This window comes from Jaculus jaculus, chromosome 5 (genome assembly GCF_020740685.1).
Source record: "Jaculus jaculus isolate mJacJac1 chromosome 5, mJacJac1.mat.Y.cur, whole genome shotgun sequence".
Lineage (NCBI taxonomy): Eukaryota > Metazoa > Chordata > Mammalia > Rodentia > Dipodidae > Jaculus > Jaculus jaculus.
Genome location: NC_059106.1, coordinates 150352219 through 150370554, shown reverse-complemented (window position 1 = coordinate 150370554; position 18336 = coordinate 150352219). Strand labels below are relative to the sequence as shown.

At 43.3% G+C, this 18336-nt stretch overlaps 1 protein-coding gene across 3 annotated transcripts in view; it reads left to right on the top strand.

Annotated features, from left to right (window-relative positions):
- The window catches only part of LOC101608200 (amyloid beta precursor protein), a 263853-nt gene that overhangs the window by 224132 nt on the left and 21385 nt on the right, over nt 1–18336 (top strand). For all 3 annotated transcript variants that reach the window (XM_004654380.2, XM_004654382.2, XM_004654385.2), the window contains one exon: nt 16438–16659. In XM_004654380.2, the coding sequence (XP_004654437.1) occupies nt 16438–16659 (222 nt within the window). The remainder of the gene's footprint in view (nt 1–16437; nt 16660–18336) is intronic.

Below are 18336 nucleotides of genomic sequence, written 5' to 3'. Positions count from 1 at the left end.
CATCGCAACAGATTTCAGAGAACTTCAAAAAATCATAGGGACATACTATAAAAGCATATACTCCACAAAGTATGAAAATCTGAAAGAAATGGTGATTTCCTTGATTTATATGACCTACCTAAATTAAATCAAGATGAGATTAATCACTTAAATAGACCTATAACAAGCCTGGAGATCCAAACAGTTATCTATAATCTCCCAACTAAAAAAAGCCCAGGCCCAGATGGATTCACTGCAGAATTTTACCAGACCTTCGAGGAAGAGCTAACACCATTGTTTCTTAAGCTTTTCCAGGAATTGAAAAAGAAGGAATTCTACCAAACTCCTTCTATGAAGCCAGCATCACCCTGATACCAAAACCAGGCAAAGATAGAATAAAAAAAGAAAATTATAGACCAATCTCCCTCATGAACATAGATGCAAAAATTCTCAACAAAATATTGCAAACAGAATACAAGAATATATCAGAAAGATCATTCATCCTGACTAAGTAGGCTTTATCCCAGAGATGCAGGGATGGTTCAATATACTCAAATCTATAAATGTAATACTAAATGAATTGAAGGACAAAAATCACATGATCATCTCATTAGATGCAGAGAAAGCGTTCAACAAAATCCAATATCCCTTCATGATAAAAGTCCTACAGAGACTGGGAATAGAAGGAACATATCTCAATATAATAAGAGCTACTTATGACAAGCCTACAGCCAACATATTACTAAATGGGGAAAAACTGGAAGCTTTTCCACTAAAATCAGGAACAAGACAAGGGTGTCCACTGTCCCCACTATTATTTAATATAGTTCTGGAAGTCCTAACCATAGCAATAAGGCAAAAGACACACATAAAAGGGATACAAATTGGAAAGGAAGAGATCAAGTTATCATTATTTGCAGATGACATGATTCTATACATAAAGGACCCTAAAAACCCTACTAGCAAACTGTTAGAGCTGATCAAAACCTACAGCCATGTAGCAGGATACAAAATAAATACACAGAAATCAGTAGTCTTCATATATGCTAACAACAAACACACTGAGGATGAAATCAGAGAATCACTCCCATTCACAATTGCATCAAAAAAAAAAAATAAAGTACCTTGGAATAAACCTAACCAAGGAAGTAAAGAATCTCTACAATGAGAACTTTACAACACTCATGCAAGAAATTGTAGACACTAGAAAATGTAAAAACATCCCTTGTTCCTGGATTGGAAGAATCAATATTGTGAAAATGGCAATCTTTTTTTAATTTTTATTAGCATTTTCCATGATTATAAAAAAATCCTGGGCTGGAGAGATGGCTTAGCGGTTAAACGCTTGCCTGTGAAGCCTAAGGACCCCGGTTCGAGGTTCGGTTCCCCAGGTCCCATGTTAGCCAGATGCACAAGGGGGCGCACGCATCTGGAGTTCGTTTGCAGAGGCTGGAAGCCCTGGTGTGCCCATTCTCTCTCTCTCCCTCTATCTGTCTTTCTCTCTGTGTCTGTTGCTCTCAAATAAATAAAAAATTTAAAAAATATATATATTTTTTAAAAATCCCATGTTAATTCCCTCCCCCCCCCACACTTTCTCCTTTGAAATTCCATTCTCCATCATATTACCTCCCCATCACAATCATTGTACTTACATATATACAATATCAACCTATTAAGTACCCTCCTCCCTTCCTTTCTCTTCCCTTTATGTCTCCTTTTTAACTTACTGGCCTCTGCTACTAAGTATTTTCATTCTCACGCAGAAGCCCAGTCATCTGTAGCTAGGATCCACATATGAGAGAGAACATGTGGCGCTTGGCTTTCTGGGCCTGGGTTATCTCACTTAGTATAATCCTTTCCAGGTCCATCCATTTTTCTGCAAATTTCATAACTTCATTTTTCTTTACCGCTGTGTAGAACTCCATTGTATAAATGTGCCACATCTTCATTATCTCCTCATCAGTTAACGGACATCTAGGCTGGTTCCATTTCCCAGCTATTATAAATTGAGCAGCAATAAACATGGTTGAGCATGTACTTCTAAGGAAATGAGGTGGTTCCTTCAGATATATGCCTAGGAGTGCTATTATCTGGGTCATATGGTAGATCAATCTTTAGCTGTTTTAGGAACCTCCACACTAATTTCCACAATCGCTGTATCTTAAAAAAATGTTTAACGTCACTAGTCATCAGGGAAATGCAGATTAAAACTTCATTGAGATTCCATTGCACTCCTGTCAGATTGGCTACCATCATGAAAACAAATGATCATAAATGTTGGTGGGGATGTGGAAAAAGAGGAACCCTTATACACTGCTGGTGGGAATGCAATGTGGTCCAGCCATTGTCGTTGAACATTAATTCAGTGGGTTATCTTAGCCACCTTAATTTCTAGGAGCATTTACAGGTGGCCTCTGATTTGCAATGTTTTGACTTATGATTTCCTGGCTTTATGACTATGTAAAAGTGATTCGCATGAAATACAAACCATAGTTCAGATTGCGGATGTTGATCTTTCTCTGGGCAGCTGCCTGTGATGTCATCTTGGGACACTGAGCGGCAGCCCTGATGTTCCTCTGCTTGTCCAGCGCGCAGTGTCATCCGCAGCAGACTGTCTCCCTGAGCTCTGCTTCTCCATAGGCCTAGGTGTTTACAGTGCATACCTGTCCTGGGCTCTCTTTAACTGAGAATAGCTTGTCAGGATGCATCCCCAGCGTCAGTCAAAGAACCAAGTATTTCCAGGGGGCAAGTCTATAAAATATTACAATGAAGTGGTTTTCACCTGCAGGAGTGTTGGTTTAAGTGAACTAGTATTGATGGCTGTTTATTCATCCAAGTTAAGCTTGCTTACCAGCTATGAAAAGGCACTGTAATAAAACTCCCGTTAACAGTGATTAACATCACCTAAAGGAAATAAGGACTGTGAGCAGAGAGGAGGCTTCACTTTCCCTCGATTTTTTTTTTTCTTTCCTAGCTCTTTCAGAAATTCTGAACTTTGAATCTGTTTACCAGATCCTTTTCTTCCTTCTCCAGATTCCTCATTTTCTTTCATTGATATTGTCATTTTACTTAAAGAAATTAACTATTTAGGCCCTCTTTAAATCCAAACTGGTATCATTTTAATAAGGGCTGACAGAGACATTTGACAGTATGCCTGGAGTTGACAGCACTGTCGGTGACAAATGGTAAAAGTTCAATCTTGGACAAAGGTCAGACTGCCGAGTAGTAACTCAAGAACTGTGTGTCATTTTAGAGAATGAATCAAAAATTTCCCCGGAAAAGGTGTGCTATTTACCAGTGCCAAGAGCCTGTCGCTGAGCGAGAACTCGCTGTGTTAGTTAATTACGTATGGATTTTTCTAGTTAGAAAGGAGACACTGTAACCTCCCTTGCTTCTGGAATGTTTCCTGTAGTGACTAGGAATAGAAATCACATACCAGCACCTCCTTTGTTCCCTCTAAGCAAATAGGATAGCTGACTAGAAATGTCCCAGGAACATGGGGCAGTACCATTAGGATTTTCCCCTCCACCCATGATGAAGCAATGTAACAAGGTGAACATTTGGGAACAGCTTGGGCAAATGACAACAAATAAAGGAAGGGCTGGAGAGGTGGCTCAGCATTTCAAGGCTCTTCCTTGCAAAGCCTGACAGCCCAGGTTCAATTCACCAGTACCCACATAAAGCCAAATGCACAACGTGACACATGGGTCACCTAGAGTTCCTTTGCAGTGGCAGAAGGTCCAAGTGCACCTATATTTACCCTCCCCCGTCTTTCAAATAAATATCTTTTGAAAAATAACGAAGTAGAAGATCCACCGTTATCAAGCACATTTTCAAATCCTGAAATGAGTCTCCATAAAATAGTTTGCTTCCTTGTCATTTCCATATAAGAATGATACAAGAAATGTCTTGCTATAAGGACATAATCTCAGTAGTTGGGAGACTGAAGTAGAAGACTGAGAAGTTCAAAGCCAGCTTGCTCTAATAATGAGTTTAAGACTAGCCTGAACTAGATGTTGAGACATCATCTCAAACAACATTTTTTTCAGAAAATTCCAAACCAAACAAACCTCTTTGCTATTTTTTAAAAAGAAAGAAAACAGTTTTATTGGGGCTGGAAAGCTGGCTTAGCAGTTAAGGTGCTTGCCTGCAAAGATAATGGACCTCGGTTTGATTCTCTAGGACCCACATAAGCCAAATATACAAGGTGGCACATACATCTGGAGTTCATTTGCAATGGCTGGAGGCCCTGGTGCGCCTCTCTCTCTCTCTCTCTCTCTCTCCTTCTTTCAGTCTCTCAAATAATTAAATAAAGATAAAATATTAAAAATAAAGAAAGAGGGCTGGAGAGATGGCTTAGCGGTTAAGCGCTTGCCTGTGAAGCCTGAGGACACAGGTTCGAAGCTCTATTCCCCAGGACCCACATTAGCCAGATGCACAAGGGGGCGCACGCGTCTGGAGTTCGTTTGCAGTGGCTGGAGGCCCTGGCGTGCCCATTCTCTCTCCCTCTCTCTCTTTCTCTTCCCCCCCCCCCCGTCACTCTCAAATAAATAAATAAAAATGAACAAAAAAATAAAATAAAATAAAGAAAGCGCTGGGCGTGGTGGTGCACACCTTTAATTCCAGCATCCGGGAGGCAGAGGTAGGAGGATCACCATGAGCTAGAGTGAAACCATACCTCAAAAAACAAAAAGAAAGAAAGAAAACAGCTTTATTTATTATATAGGAAAGAAAGTAGTATGCAGTATTAGAAGTGCCCACAGGAACTTATACATTATTCAGTCGTAATGACAGAAAACAGCCTAAGGCTTGGTGTTGCTACACATTGTAATACCAATACTCAGGACACTGATGCAAGTAAATCCTGTTTCTCAGTGAGCCTGAGCCACATTATCAGATGTTGTCTCCAAGGGAAAAAAAAATAGACTGAGACAGACAACCACAGTAAAATATTAGTCTGAAGTGAGAAATTCATTTTTTTCATGGTTTTGAAACTTGGAAGTCCAAGATCAACATCGGCAGGTTGGTGGTTTCTAGGGAGGACTCTGGCTTTTACGTGGCCAGTTTTTTGCTTTATCATCACTTGGCCTTTCTTTTCCTTTGCTCTTTTTTTAAAATTTAATTTAATTAATTCATTTATTTATGAGAGACAAGAGAGAAAGAGACAGACACAGAGAGAGTGAGTCTGGGCATATCCAGGCTTCCTGCCACTGCAAATGAACTGCAGATTCATGTGCCGCTTGTGTATCTGGCTTTATGTGGACACTGGGAAGTTGAACTTGGGTTGTTAAGCTTTGCAGGCATGTGCCCTAACCCACTGAGCCGTCTCTGTAGCCCGTCTCTTTTTCCGATCTTATGACCTGTTCACATTTAACATTAATTCCTTCCTTAGAGGTCCTGTCCCCACATGCATTTGCATTGAGAACGAGGGCTTCTGCGTACGTATCTTAAGCAAATGTGTGTCAGCCTGGGACAGTTGTCTACATAATGCATGCAGTAAATCCTTTTCCATCATTCCACACCTTCTCACCATTGTCCAAACACGGGGCCTGGAGGGATTTGACACATTTTTCAAGTGTGTTTTAAACTAATATGATGGTTACTCTTCATGGTCCACTTGGCTGGATTTAGAATCTTCATGGAAACACACCTCGAGGTGGGTTTGGGGAGGTGTTTCCAAAAAGGTTTAACTAGAGAAAGAAGGCTTATCATGAATGTGGGCGGCTGCATCCCCTGGACCAGCGCCCTGAACGGAATAAAAACAAAACAGCACGTGGAGCACCTGCATTCACCTGCCTTTGCTTCCTGAGTCCAGCTGCAAAAATGTCAGGCTCCGCCACCAGGCTTTCCATAACACAGTGGACTGTACCCTCAAACCACGAACCCCAGTAAACCTTTCCTTCCTTCCTTTCTTATATTACTTCTATCAGTTATTTTGTCAAAGCAATTAGAAAAGTAACTTGTACAACTAATGTACCCCCTTCACCTCTCATCTCTGAACAACTAAAACCAGGCCTTCCCCATAGTGAAGCATGGGGACAGACTGGACAGGACAGGATAGAACCTAACAAATCCAGAACCAGTATTGTTAGCTGTGCTGTCTCTTGTCTTGAGCCAGAGGGACACAAAAAAACATAGATGTCACTAACAAACACCCATTCCATAAAGTATTCCATACCAGTCATCCCGATTTAGTACAAGAACGAAAACTTAAGTTTTAGACTGCTTGAAAAAAAATTGTTAGACCAAGTTGTTGAACATGAGCCCAAAGCTGAAATCATATAGATTGTTGCAGCTGTCCCGGCATCTCTAGTGGGGTTGCTGGACATGAGTGCAGCAGAGGCCTCCTTCCAGCATTCAAGATGATGGTGTTTTCATCCCCTGGAGTTACTGAAATCTGAAACTTGCCAGGCATTTGCCACATATTTTGGTGCCAGGAACAGCTCATCTTATCTGGCTTCATAGAGAGGAAATGACATAACTGCTGCGTTTACAGAGTGTTTGAAACCAAGAGTTGACACCAGTATCTTAACGTTCTGAAGGTCTTCTCAGGTTAAGACATGTAGTCAAGAGAGGGAAGTGGGTCTATTTCCTGCAGGAGGGTGTTGAGAGGAACAGAGAGCTGAAGGGAAAGGATGCTTTGTCTACATCTAACGACTTTCTGGTGTTTGGAGGGAAGATGTCTGCTCCTGTAGGACCAAACTGTACTGTTGGATTATATCTCCCCTCAACCCCCTCTTGATTCTATGATTCCCAGGCTGTGAGAAGCCACATTCTACCCAGTATCATTACTGTGGCGAGAATTGGCTCCTGAATCTGCAAATAGTTACTGTTCTTTTGCATGGGTTGCCCAAAGCCATCAGAAATGTATTCTGTTATAAGTATGAAAGGTGGAAATTCCAAAGCGATGGGCCGCTGCTTTCCAAAGAGTGTGTGGGACATTGAGCCCCTGGCTCTCACTTGCGCTGGAGCTACAGACAATACTTGGCCTGCGTGTGGACAGTAGATGCCACACCCCAGCCTCACCAGCACCTCCTCCTTCATCTGCTGTTACTCCTCCATGTCTGTGTCCTTGCTGGTGTGACTCAGGACCATCCTACTCCAGGGTGGCGCCATGTTAACTTGATGACACCTGCAAAGTGACTCTCTTTATGTGGGGCGGGGGGTGGAGGACAGCCCAACCCATATTGGCAGGTTTATGTGTTTTCTTTCCTTTAACGTCTAAGAATCTGAACTGCTGTCCAGGATTCTTTCCCAGACACTACCAAGTTTAAATCAAAAGAACTACGTGTCCTCAATCTGGGACCTCTTAATAAAAAAAAATTTCCATATTTAATTACTACCAAATTATGAAAGGTTTTAAATGCTTTAGCTTTGCTTAAGGCTGATGAAGGAGTAAATTTGTAAACTGTGGCTGTTTTGACTATCCAGTTAATTAGTGTTTACCACACTGGGAAGATGAAAAGGCATATATGAATGCACTGCAATGTGATTCACTTTTCAGTCTATTGTTAGAAGCTTATACTGTATTTGAGTAAGGATTGCTTATGACAAGTGCATTTTCAAACAGGATATTGGGGCATGATGGTAATTGTGCAGACGAATCTTTTAAGTGTATTAGTTACATGTGGCTGAAGATAATAGTGCTTTCATCTTATATATTTAGAAACCGAGAGTTGGGTTTTTGTTGTTTCAAGTTGAACTATTTTGAGTTCGAGGTGGTGGTGAGGAAAATTTCATTTTGTGGGCATGCAAACAGCTTTTTAAAACAACATGTTTTAGGGGCTGGAGAGATGATTTAGGGCTTAAGAGCTGCCTGTGAAGCCTGTAGATCCTGGTTCGAGGCTTAATTCCCCAGGATCCACGTAAGCCAGATGCACAAGGTGGCGCATGCATCTGGAGTTCCTCTGCAGTGGCTGGAGGCCCTGGCACGCTCATTCTCTCCCTCTCTCTCTCCCTCTCCCTCTCTCTCTCTCTCTCTCTCTCTCTCTCTCTCTCTCTCTCTCTCTCTCCTCCTGCCTCTTTTTCTCTCTGTCTACCACTGTCAAGTAAATAAACAAAAATAAAAAATTATTTGAAAAAATGTTTTCTAGGAAAGGAATTACTAGAATTGTATGTACATTGAATAAAGCCAGAAGGAGGTCAGGTGAGGTCTGGTGCTAAAGCTGAGGAGCATAGCAATTTGCACCAGTGTGGAGCGATGTGGACGTGTCCTGCCATGAACTCTGGGCACTTGCCCTCAGTATCCGGAAGGAGGTAATTGAAGGATATCCAAACCCCACCCCACCCCTGAGTATCCCCAAATTCATGGGTATTCAAGTCTTTTTTTTTTTTTTTTTTTGGTTTTTCAGGGTAGGGTCTCACACTAGTCCAGGCTGACCTGGAATTCACTCTGTCGTCTCACGGTGGCCTTGAACTCACAGTGACCCTCCTACCTCTGCCTCCCAAGTGCCCTCTTTTGAGAAACTGCTTATTTTTAAAAAACTTACTTATTTTTAGAATATTTTGTATATTTGCATGCACATGTGTGTGTATGTGAATGCAAAGGCCAGAGGTCAATGTCCGGTGTCTTTCTCAATTGCCATCATTGCATATATATATATATGTATGTATATATATATGTATATATATGTATATATATATGTAAATATATATGTGTATATATATATATACATATATATATATATATATATATGAATGACAGAGGGCAAGTGGTACAAATGGGGGTGGGGGGAGACCAGAGTTTCACAGTGGATTTCAGGGGTACACACCTATGGGGCTCCCTGTAGGTCTCATCTCTTAGAGGTTTTACAACTTCCCCTGTAACTCTGCTCTGGGTCAAACCTCTCCCTGCGGATTTCAGGGGGATGTGCATCATTAAGCCATAGCAGTCATGTCCCCAGCCCAAAACCTGTCCTTGTTTCTTTCTCACTCTGTGTGCAGCACTTGTGTGAGAATTCTTTTCTGCTTCCTTGCCTGCTTCTCTATGAACCCGAGTGTTTTGAAAGCAAAGAGCCTTGAGTTGGTCATTCCCGGCACTGGCCTGGAAGATGTTAAGACTGCTAACCAGAAGAATAACTGGGTGTGAATGACTGACTAGTCATTGATAAAGTGGCGTGATTGTCCCTGATTCCACATCAGTGTTCCCTAAAGTCAGGCCTTTGAGCTTCTCTTAGCCCCATGCATTGCGCACTGCCTTCCTGAAGACAGACATGTTTCATTCGCTGTCCAACCCGAGATGCCAAGCACATGCCCGGTTTAGTCTCCTTGTGCGTTGTTACGGGAACAGGAGAACGAGCAGAGGAGAAAGGGCCATTGCCATATATGGCGATCGTTCACCGGAAAGCAAGTTTTGTGTTAAAGGAAGCACAAGTCGGCCAATGCAGAGGAGCATCAAGGCTGTGTGTAAATTTTTTTAATCTGCATAAATTAGCATTTCAGATGTGCTCTCATGTACACAAAAATGGTGTGTGTGGGAACAGGAACTCATCCTCCATTGTGCTGTTGTGTGTGTTTAAATGCATTGGACACACTCGCCTCTTTTTAGAATCATCACCCAAAGTCTTTGGCTTTCGCAGTGAAGTTAAGGATGGGTGAATGTTGAAAGCGCTTGTACCAGCTGCTCACCAGCCTTGATAGCCTACTCTTCATCTCCCTAACAACAATATTCTGTCCATTACTTATCAGCCTCAACTTCCCAGCCCCACATTGTGGTTTCTGCCTGTTGGGAGGGGTGCTCTTTCCTGTTTGGTTTGTAGGCCACATCAAAGTCAGATAAAATTCCCTTTGCAGTTCGGGAGAGGGTGCTGTGAGGCAGGGCCCATCAAAGGACATTTGTGCAAGCCAGGCCGAACACTCCTATGGGCACACCCCTGACTGAGACCACAGTGAGGCCCCTCCTGGAGTCGGGTCCACAGCCAGCACAGCTCTCGGAAGCCCTGCTGTAACCGTGCCAGCCATCGACCTTTGCTCCCTCCCCTCGGCACCCTTGCTGTGACCGTGGCAAACAAGAGACTCTTGCTCCCTCCCCTGTCTTGCGCAACCAGAGATACAAGTGGGAGCTGAAACCTGCTCCACGCAGAGCTGGGCCTGCCAGCCGTGTGCTGTTTGTGATTCACTCCCCAAAAATACCATCCTGTGGGTGCATAAAGGCCTTTATTAGAAGGAAGAAAAGGGGAGGTTTTAAACTCTGTCTGCCCCCTTCCAAGTGGCTCAGATAGAGAAAAGGGACCTTGAGAGACTGATGGCCAGAACACCCCAACACCAGCAGTGGAGGGACCAGGAGACTCCACTCAAATGGATGACAGTCTGACCTTGCCTTTAGGAAATGCATGCCATCACATGAAAACTGTCACTTGACCTTTAAAAAAAATCCCTCACTCTACTTGATAGTCTTATTTTAAACAAAAAGAAAGAAAGAAAGAGAGAGAGAAAGAAAGTTTTGCAAAAAGAAATGTGAGAGCCAGGCATGATGGCGCACGCCTTTAATACCAGCCCACGGGAGGCAGAGGTAGGAGGATCGCCGTGAGTTTGAGGCCAGCCTGAGATTACATAGTGAGTTCCAGGTTAGCCTGAGCTAAACTGAGACCCCACCTCCATAAACCCCCCCAAAATGAAATATGAATCTATTCCAAATACAGTAACCCTCTCTCCTAATTTCTGCAAGTCACCCTATACCTAAGAACTTCCTTAGAAGTAAAAATAAACACAGAACCATAATAATTCTGCAAAGGAAAAAAAGTCACAGAAAATTGAAAATCAAGTGCTGGTGAAAGAAACTGCAAAAGAATCCTTCCTCATGAGGCTGTCTGCCGACGTCCTCAGAACTAATCATCCTAAACCCCAGGCTGCAGATGACGCCTCAGTCGACTTAAAGACTGATGCTCACTGGTCACAGCTATAAAAGTTTAGTAGGAAAATGAGGATGGGGCAGGAGATGAAACAATCAGTTCTGGAATGGATAAGAATATTTTAGGAATAAGATGTTACTTTGGTTATCGGGACATAGGGTATTGTAAGTGAATTGTTTGTCCCTCTGTTCTTGAACTTTTTGCACTAAAAGAAATTGAATTATAAAATCAGGAGTCAAAAGAAAGGACATTCATATAACATATATGAGAATTACAAATCTTGACCTACTTTCAGAGATTTGTTCCCCAATTTGTAAACTGGCTTTTTTCAGGCCATACCTCAAGTAACTAGCGATTCGGGCAGATTAAGATACCTCCCCCCAATAACCCCCCGCCCCACACACACACAGTGTAGTTGGAATAAGATCATAACTTTGACATAAATTCTACAAATAAACGGGGAAAGGAGCCTTTCAACCTGCTCTCCTATACCAGGAAACCTTACTTCCTTTTTATCTCGATTTCTGACAGATGCCATTAGTAGAGCTCGGATGTTTGATGTATGAGTTTGAAAGTAAAAAGGAAATTTGTCTTCGATGGAAAGGGATTTCTTCCAAACCTCCAATCTAAGACAGCTGAGTGGTATTTTCTGAAAATCACTTGCAGTAGGAATGTTTTCAGGAATGAGGTGCAACCTAGTTTGTGACCCACCAAGGACATCTTGCCGCCATATGTGGACAAGGCATGACCCCATTTGAAAGTCTGTGGCCAGGAAACAAACAGAAATAACCTCCATTCAGACATGGAGTCCAAGTTTTAACTCTGGAAGATTTTCAAGACTGATAGGGTAGCTAAAAATAAGAGGACTGCCCTGATTTTCTTGAGGTCAAGATAAAAACTAGATTTGTGGGACAGCATTACTATGTGATAAGCTCTATAAATTTTCCCCCAGCCAGGAAAAGAGTTGTACAAAGCTGTTTCACTATTAGCATTGAAATAGCCTAGTCATGACATTGTTGTTCAAAAGGATATTTGGAGTGATGACGTGCACCGTTAACACGTTACTGTATGGCTCAAAGTTAGAGCTGAGGAGCTGGAGAGTCGGCTCGCTGGTTAAAAGCACCCTTGCAACATGCCGGTTCAGCTCCCAGGCAGCCTGATGCAAAGTGGTGCACACAGCTCTGCTGCAAAAGCTCCAGGGCCGAAGGAAGGGGCCAGCGGAGTGCCGAAGCCGTGGGCCCGCTGCACTGGGGCACGCCAAACTAAATAACAAGGGAGGGAGCTGGAGATATGGCGCTTGCCGGCAAAGCCTAAAGACCCAGGTTCAATTCCCCAGAGCCCATATAAGCCAGATGCACAAAGTGGCACACGCATCTGAAGTTTGTTTGCAGAGGCTGGAGGCCTGGCACTCCCATTCTCTCCCCGTCTCCCTCCCTCTCTCTCTCACACTGCCTCTCTCGCTCACTCACTTTCTCTCTCTCTCTCTCTGAAAAACAGTAAATAAAATTTAAAAATTAAGAAAAAAGAAAAACAAAGGTGACCCCTAAATAACAAGAGTGGAGGGAAAGGACAAACACCCTTAGCCTGTCCTCAGACATACACATGTACACCATGGCATGCACACACTTACACACACACACATACACACATTTTGAAAGATTAAGTTACTTTAAATTATTTAAAATGTGACATGGAGTTGATGAAACTCCAAGTCACGCAGTCATCATTAGTGGTTTAGTTATCCTTAAAGGGAAATCTAGAGTGGGAGGCAGTGTTCCAAGGGGAAACCACCACACATCTCTGGAGCATGGACCTTCAAAACAGAAGCTACCTGTGAGGCCTTACCCGGAGGAAGGCGCCTCTGTGTGGCTGGCGATAGTTCCCACCTGGCTGTGTGGCCCGATGGCCCTGTGGCCCTGTGGCTGTGCTCTCACGAAGCTCCTGAGCTGTGGCTCGAACCTCTTCTACCTTGGCTTCTCATGATAAAGGATACCATTGAAATCACCCACACACACACACACCACACACACACACACAAAGGAAAATCACAAGACACAGACATTTTATGGACATTTTCATAGTGAGAGTGTTTGTCTTAGGAGTCGAGATACTCAGAATACGGCACCATTTCTGCCAATTGCTAATTTTGTTTATTTAATCTTGAGACAAGGACTCAATCTGTAGCTCGGGCTGGCCTGAAACTCACTATGTAACCCATGCTGGCTTCAAACTCAAGATCCTCCTGCCTTCACCTCCAGAATACTAGGATCACAGAGCTGTGCCACCATGCCCAGCTCACTGACTCTAAACTGATTTCTCTAAATGATGTCCCCTCACCCACCAGGGGCAGGGCTCTCATCCCGGGGATTATTGTGGGTACCAGATGATCCGGAGGGTTGATACGACAAGGCTCCAGAAATGGACAGTGTGAGGAGTGCATTGGTCTTTTGCTCTGATCATGGCTGAGGGCATCCACACCTGGCGTTGGTAGTGGGGATGGCTGTACTTTGTACAGTAGTCAAAATTTTCCAGTTGTGTGCAACAATCACATGAAGACTCCACAGGTTTCCCCCCAAGTCAGCATTCCTGTCAGCTGTTGCTCCACAGAGCCAGGCTGGGCCCGCACTCAGAATTCACCTCACCCCTCCAGACAGGACACTCGGCATAGCCAGGCTGGTCTGCCAAGGAGCACTGGTGGGAGGGAGGAGACACTCCTTTTCTGGGAAGAGCCCTGTATGAAGTGAGACCCTGATGTCCCTTCTTATTCTCAGAGATTTCAAAGCACTGGCATCCTTCTTGAATATTTCTTTGGTATGACCGGTCTTAGTCTTCCTGTGGTTTCCAGGTTCAGAAATATGACCGTGACCAGTAGCTTCAAGGAAACTATTGGATTTGAAGAACAAGACTTTATTAACAGTTTGGGGGGAATTTCTTCTCACAATGGTGCCTCTTAGCCATGCCCATCACTCACTGGTGCCTAGCTTTGCTCTTTCATGTTCTTTTGTGCTTTTGTATTTATTTGCAGAGAGAGAGATTAGGTGTGCCAGGGCCTCTTGCTACCACAAATGAACTCCAGACACACAGGCCACTTTATGCATCTGGCTTACAGGGACCCTGGGGAATCAGACCTTGGCCATCAGCTTTGCAAGCAAGCACCCTTAACTATGTCCCTGGTCCCAGGACTGATTTGTCTTAAGTAAAGGAACTACAGAGGCCATCACTGAACCACCTGAAGTTTTACGGATAAAGAACATAAAAGCTTTCAATGCAATAAACTGTGTAGACTGAGCCAGGAGTCAGACATGCACAGGCTCTGATTGGAAAATTAAAGCTGTTCTCATAGTCCTGGTGTGGGCAGAATGCCGAGGGTGGATGGCTTATAATAGAGCCTTTTGATAGAGAAATATGACAACCGTTTATGGACACTTCCAGCGCAGCGGTGGGGTGGGGGAGGTGCACACTGCATAGCGTGTGGTGTGAGCCTCAGGCCTTCCGTGCACATGTGTCAGTGCGCATCTACGTAAAGTATGAGAACAGATCACATGAGAATCCCCATCAGATAAAACTGTAAAGAAATCCCCATTTTGGATAGAGGCTGGGGATATTTTTTTTTCCCCATAATGAACCAAAGAGATCAAAGTAGAGAAAATTATAATGGCAAAGAAGATTCAAGCCCAGGCAAAATAAAATACAGCCAGCCCAGGAGTCCGTGTGCTCAGTGGTTACAGGGAAAGATGGAGTAGCTTCTCCTTTATAGGAAGAAAATATCCTCCCCCTACCCCATATGGGAGACATCGCTGGGTCAGAAGTAATTATGATGCTTGTAAAAAGAGAACTGCTTGATCTAGTGTCTATACATTTTACTTTTCATTGGTGTGTGTGTGTGTGTGTGTGTGTGTGTGTGTGTGTGTGTTTTACAAATATCTCATTTCCAGGTTGGCCTGGAATTCACTGTGTAGCTCAGGCTGGCCTTGAACTTAGAATGCTCCTCCAGGTATCAGTTTTTCAAATGCTGGGGTTATAGGGTTAGCTACCACATGCAGCTTAATCTTCTTAAATTTTCTTGAAAACTAAACTGTATCCCTTGAGTTTTTGGAAGGACCTTGGCTGATGGATTAGTAATTACAAAATTATTGGGTGAATTATATAGAACTCATCTCTTTTTTATTTGGCAGCCTTTATTTATGACAGATTTTCTCTAAAAGATGAATAATAATATATATCATTTGAAAATGGAATCGCTCAGTCTCTTGATGTTTCTTTTAAATATTTTAAATGTTGTGAACAAGAGCTAAGTGATGTATTTTTTTGTTTCTTATTTACTCTAAGTTAGCTTGCACACATCATCAAAGTATTTTGAAATAGCAAGGTGATGGGTTCGGTGTGGGTTTTAATATGTAAATTGGCTTTTACTGCTTAAACCTTAGGTTAAAGATAACCACCACGGGTCTAAATTAAACATTCCTACTTTAAACTGCAAAGCTCAAGAGTCTGAGTACTATAGAAGATCTCAGTGTCCAATTGCTACAGTTTGGGGCAATATCAAATAGCTTGTAGGAAGAGAGGAAAGTCTTAGAGGGAAATGAATGTAGTCTCTTTGTTAAATATAGCAGTTGGAAAATGCTTAAAACTTTGAAAACCCTCAATGTAGACCATCAGAGCATTGTGATAAAATATTAAATTAGGGCTGGAGAGATGGCTTAGCGGTTAAGTGCTTGCCTGTGAAGCCTAAGGACCGTGGTTCGAGCTCGATTCCCCAGGACCCACGTTAGCCAGATGCACAAGGAGGCGCTCGCGTCTGGAGTTTGTTTGCAGTGGCTGGAGGCCCCGGTGCGCCCATTCTCTCTTTCTCTCTATCTACACTCTTTTTTTTGAGGCAAGTCCAACAAACTGGCCTTTTTTTTTTTTAATGAGAGAGAGAGAGAAAGAGAGAGAAAATTGGCGCACCAGGGCCTCCAGCCACCATAATTGAACTCCAGATGGGTGTGCCGCCTTGTGTGCATGTGCAAGCTGGCACGCTTGCATCGCCTTGTACGTCTGCCTTATGTGGAGAATTGAACATGGTCCTTAGGCTTCATGGGCAAGTGCCTTAACCACTAAGCCCTCTCTCTAGCCCACTTGGTCAGTTTTTTAGATAAGTTTTTAAGTGATAGCATTTATTTTGAAAGAGAGAAGCTGCAGTGAGGAAAGCCAAGAGATTTGGTCTCAGGTCACATTGATGCTGGGAGGCAAGGAGTTCAGAGAAGGCTGAGCGCAACTTTGTCTGCAGGGCTACACCCAGAAGGACAAGAGAACTGCATTTGGGGCATGCACATTGTCCTCCACATAAATGGCAGAACTATTTCAGAGAGAAGCAGACCACCCATCTGCAGTGCTGTTCTTAGCCACCCACGCGTTCACAGGAGACTAGGCATCCAGGCCAGGCCTGGGGCTTAAGAGAGGCAGCACTTCACCTGGTGCCGGCACTCCACCCGGAGGCCACATCAGAGCGCGCCAAGGAGTTCTTAGGAGGGATCCAGGTAGGCCTGATGTCAGTCAGGAAGTTGCTGCTGTGGCTACTGTGACCGCTGTGACTGACCAAGGGTATGGGACGGGTTTGTTTGTGTAGATGAGCTGCTTCAGAAAGAGCAAAACTATTCGGATGATGTCTTGGCCAACATGATCAGCGAACCCAGAATCAGTTACGGAAATGATGCCCTCATGCCATCTTTGACTGAGACCAAAACCACTGTGGAGCTTCTTCCTGTGAATGGAGAGTTCAGCCTGGATGATCTCCAGCCATGGCATCCTTTTGGGGTCGACTCTGTACCAGCCAATACAGAAAATGAAGGTAAGACTCCCCAGCAGAAACCAGCTAGTTCTGGTGTGGGTGCACATGTGTACACGTATGCATGCTCAGTGTATAGCTTTTTAATATGCTTGAGTGGTGAATTTTTTTTTTTGTTTGTTTGTTTGTTTTTCAAGATAGGGTCTCACTCTGGTTCAGGCTGACCTGGAATTAACTCTGTCATCTCAGGGTGGCCTTGAACTCATAGCAATCCTCCTACCTCTGCCTCCCGAGAACTGAGATTAAAGGCGTGTGCCACCACGCCCAGCTCGTGAATTTTTTATTGTAATAATATTGTCACTTTCATGTTACTTTGATTAAGAAGTAAACACTGGGTCTAGTGATTTAGCTCAGTGGTAAGATGCTTGCCTAGCAAGCACAAGGTCCTGGGTTTGGTCCCCAGCATGGGAGGGTGAGGGAGTAAATACTAAGAGTTGTTATTAGGGAATAATATATCTATTACATAAAAATATTTTTGGGTTATTCTTTAAATTTTAATACCACAAAACATACAAGTTGTATTTGTGGTAAAGGTAACAGTCCTATTTTGTAGGTGGCAAAGGGGATAGTGAGAGTGGCATAGAACAGTTCTGAGTGAAAGGCCTGTTGTTGGCCAAACGTCCATGCTTAGATCCTGAGAGTGCCACCATTGTAGTTACCACGCTACTGCAGGTTGGGGACTCATGTCGTTGCAGAAGCATTTCTCCATGTGAAATAGCAAGTGCTGCAAACTAATGCAGAGCCTCTTCCAATGAAGGCTGGGGCTCCACAAGGCTGGGTTTTGTAGAATACTTTGGAAAACTCTGAATAAAACAGTATTCTGTCCACTTACCCAGTAACATGCATTAAAAACTATGCAAGAAAATGCTTCGGAATGGACTAGGGAAATTGCTCAGTGGATAAATGCTTGCATGCAAATGTAGGCGTCTGAGTTCTGATCCCCAGGATACACTTAAGGCTTAAAGCCAGACATGGTTGTACCAGCATCTGGAAGCTTACAGGCCAGCTCATCTGACTTACACACTGGGGAACAGTGAGAGATCCTGCCTCAGACAAGGTGGACAGTGAGGACCAACACTCAAGGTTGTCCTTTAACCTCCACACAGGCGCTGTGACAAGCACGCACACAGGCGCGCACACACACACACACTTTGTGTTCATATATGAAACTGAATTGTGCTCACATTATCAAAAGTACCTATATGCCCAATGGAAAATGAGAAAGCTTTGTAGAGTGTAGGATTTGTTGGCCCTGTGTACAGCATCTAATATTAGCGGTCCCTACCTATTACATGCCAGTGCTGGCTTCTTTTTTCCTAATCTAGGAACTAAATGCTTCCGTATTCCCTACCGTACCATTGGATAGTAAGTATGGGCTTACTGTGCACTCCTCAGTGCTGCAGATCTGAGATTCCATTCCAGCTCTGTGACTGTACACGTTGCTTAGCCTGCGTAGCCAGTGCATAATCTACAAAATAAGATAAACATTCATCCCTAGCTCAAAGATGGAATGAGAACATTAAATGGAATTGCATGAAACCTCATAGTAAAGTACCTGGAACATAGTAAATGATTTTAGGGGAGACAGGATCTTATTATAGACTCTGTCATCCTTTCTCCAGATGTGTCATCACAGGGCCCAAATAACATGTCCTACAAATAAATAGACGTACCAAGATA